This window comes from Monoraphidium neglectum (assembly GCF_000611645.1).
Source record: "Monoraphidium neglectum strain SAG 48.87 unplaced genomic scaffold scaffold01598, whole genome shotgun sequence".
Lineage (NCBI taxonomy): Eukaryota > Viridiplantae > Chlorophyta > Chlorophyceae > Sphaeropleales > Selenastraceae > Monoraphidium > Monoraphidium neglectum.
In genome coordinates this window covers 1-1,926 of record NW_014012030.1, presented here as the reverse complement: position 1 = coordinate 1,926, position 1,926 = coordinate 1, and the positions used below count along the sequence as shown (strand labels likewise).

At 64.7% G+C, this 1,926-nt stretch overlaps 2 protein-coding genes across 2 annotated transcripts in view; one reads left to right on the top strand and one right to left on the bottom strand.

Moving 5' to 3' along the window:
* Positions 1 to 439, top strand: part of MNEG_8419 (hypothetical protein) — a gene marked incomplete at both ends in the record, with an annotated part of 4,096 nt that extends 3,657 nt beyond the window's left edge. Inside the window, one exon of the mRNA XM_014043108.1 lies at positions 113 to 439. Coding sequence (XP_013898562.1) covers positions 113 to 439 — 327 coding nt within the window. The remainder of the gene's footprint in view (positions 1 to 112) is intronic.
* Positions 440 to 1,113: 674 nt separating this feature from the next.
* Positions 1,114 to 1,863, bottom strand: MNEG_8418 (hypothetical protein; the record flags this gene model as incomplete). Its single annotated transcript, XM_014043107.1, has 2 exons — positions 1,114 to 1,278; positions 1,543 to 1,863. The coding sequence occupies 2 exons, from the start codon at positions 1,861 to 1,863 to the stop codon at positions 1,114 to 1,116; spliced, it is 486 nt and encodes a 161-aa protein (XP_013898561.1).
* Positions 1,864 to 1,926: the final 63 nt, after the last annotated feature.

Below are 1,926 nucleotides of genomic sequence, written 5' to 3'. Positions count from 1 at the left end.
CCCCCCGCCGCTGCCACCTTTCATGGCGGTGACTGGCGGCGGGTACAGCGGCTGGAGCTACGATGAGGACAGCTCAGCTGCAGCGCAACTGCCCCCGCATACGCACCAACAGCCGGCGATTGGCCCGACGCAGCCGCTAGACAACGCCCTGCGGCAGCGGCTGTATGCAGCGCTCAGCGGCGCCCAGCAGCAGGCGCGGGCGCGCTGCGGCGCGTGCGGCAGGGTGTCGCTGCGCGAGGTCGCGCCCGTGCTGGAGCACCTGTTTTCGGAGGTCTGCGCTGAGCACAACTCGAGGGTGGCTGCCTTGGAGGCGGCGCACAGGGCTGAGATTGCAGAGATCAAGGCGACGGCGGTGCGGCGGCTCAAGGAGGTTATCGGCCAGCAGCAGCAACAGCAGCAGCAGCAGCAGCAGCAGCAGCAGCCGTCAGGGGTGGCTTGAGTTGCACAGCAGTGGAGCAGACCATTGTAATCAGGGACCCATCCTTGTGTCGGTGGCAATTTCGGCAAAGGCACTTTGCACGGCGCGAGCAGCTCAGATTCCCGGGTTGACAGCTTCATCAGTGCATGCTGCGGGGAAGCTGACACCGGGTTTGACTGTGGGCTGCGCTTGCTGAACCCTTGACACTAGGCTTCTGCGGCTTGAGCCTGACGACGCTAGCTGTCCTGTGCCACTCTGCCGCCCTCCAGCCGCCCAGGTGGCTGAGCCATGCAGCACGCCGCCGCGCCCGTTGCGCACAGGACCCGTAGGGCAAGCGCGCTCTTACGTTGCTAATCATCGACAGTCGCCCTGGCCACGCAGGGCAGCCCATCAGAGGTGCCATTGGCGCACCCATTGTGCCACTTTATGGAATGCTGTCATTGAAAATGCAAACCTGGTATATTTGTTGAACCTAGTAGATCTGGTCAGGTCTCACGGATTGGATTTACATTAGCAGCAGTCGGCAAAATGCCTCACAAACAAAAAGGTAGTCTGCAGCCTTGCCTGCCCAATTGGCTGGCTGGCGGGTTTGTCAACATGCCTCTCTGCAAACTGGGCACCTCTGCAGCACCGCGAATCTGCGTGCTGGATGAGGTGCGCATTTTCTCTCACAAGGCCGCGGTTTCGTGCGTGTCCTACTGCTTGGCAGCTTGCTGCCGCCCCTGCGCCCCGTTCCCCGCGATGAGCCAGGCCGCCAGGCCCGCCACCGGGACGAAGCGGTACTTCGCCTCCGCCCCAGCCAGCAGGACGGCCTGCCAGGCCCAGAACAGTCCGCAGTCCAGGAAGAACGCCCAGAACACCTGGAGAGGGCGGGGAAGGGCGGGGTGGGGGGGCGGGGGCGGCGGCAGGGATGACTCAACAGAGGGTTACATGGAGTTGAGAAAAGGGACCAAGTGTGAACAGTCGTCGGGCCTTGCTCGGGTGTTGCGGCGCTTCGCGGCCGCGGTCGCGGCAACATCGTGGATGATGCAGTGCAGGGGTGCAGCTGACATCAGGTGACATCATATTCCACCCTGCTCCTCGAGAACGCAGCAAGGCGGCCGTCCTGATGAAACCCAGCTCACCCTGTTGCTTCCAAACTCTTCTTGAAGGTAGGCCGCCCGCTCCGCCAGCCCGCCCGCCATCTCCGGCCGCCCCGCGACCGCCCACGCCGCGCTCAGCCCGCACAGCGCCAGGCAGATCGCGCCCGTCGCGGCCCCCCAGCCCGGCGCCGCCTGGGTGCCGCCCGGCGCCGGCTTTGGCGCGCCGGGGGGCTCGGGGGCGGCGCGGAGGGCGAGGAAGGGGAAGAAAGCTATGTTGGTTGTGAAGGCGATTGCGGTGCTCCAGGCGGCCTTGTTGGTGACCTTTTTGGCTGCGGCGTCTGAGAAGATGACGGGGACAAACATGACTGCCCAGGCAATCACGAAGTTGAAAATGCCCTGGTGTATGGGGGTGGAGGGGTGTGAGGG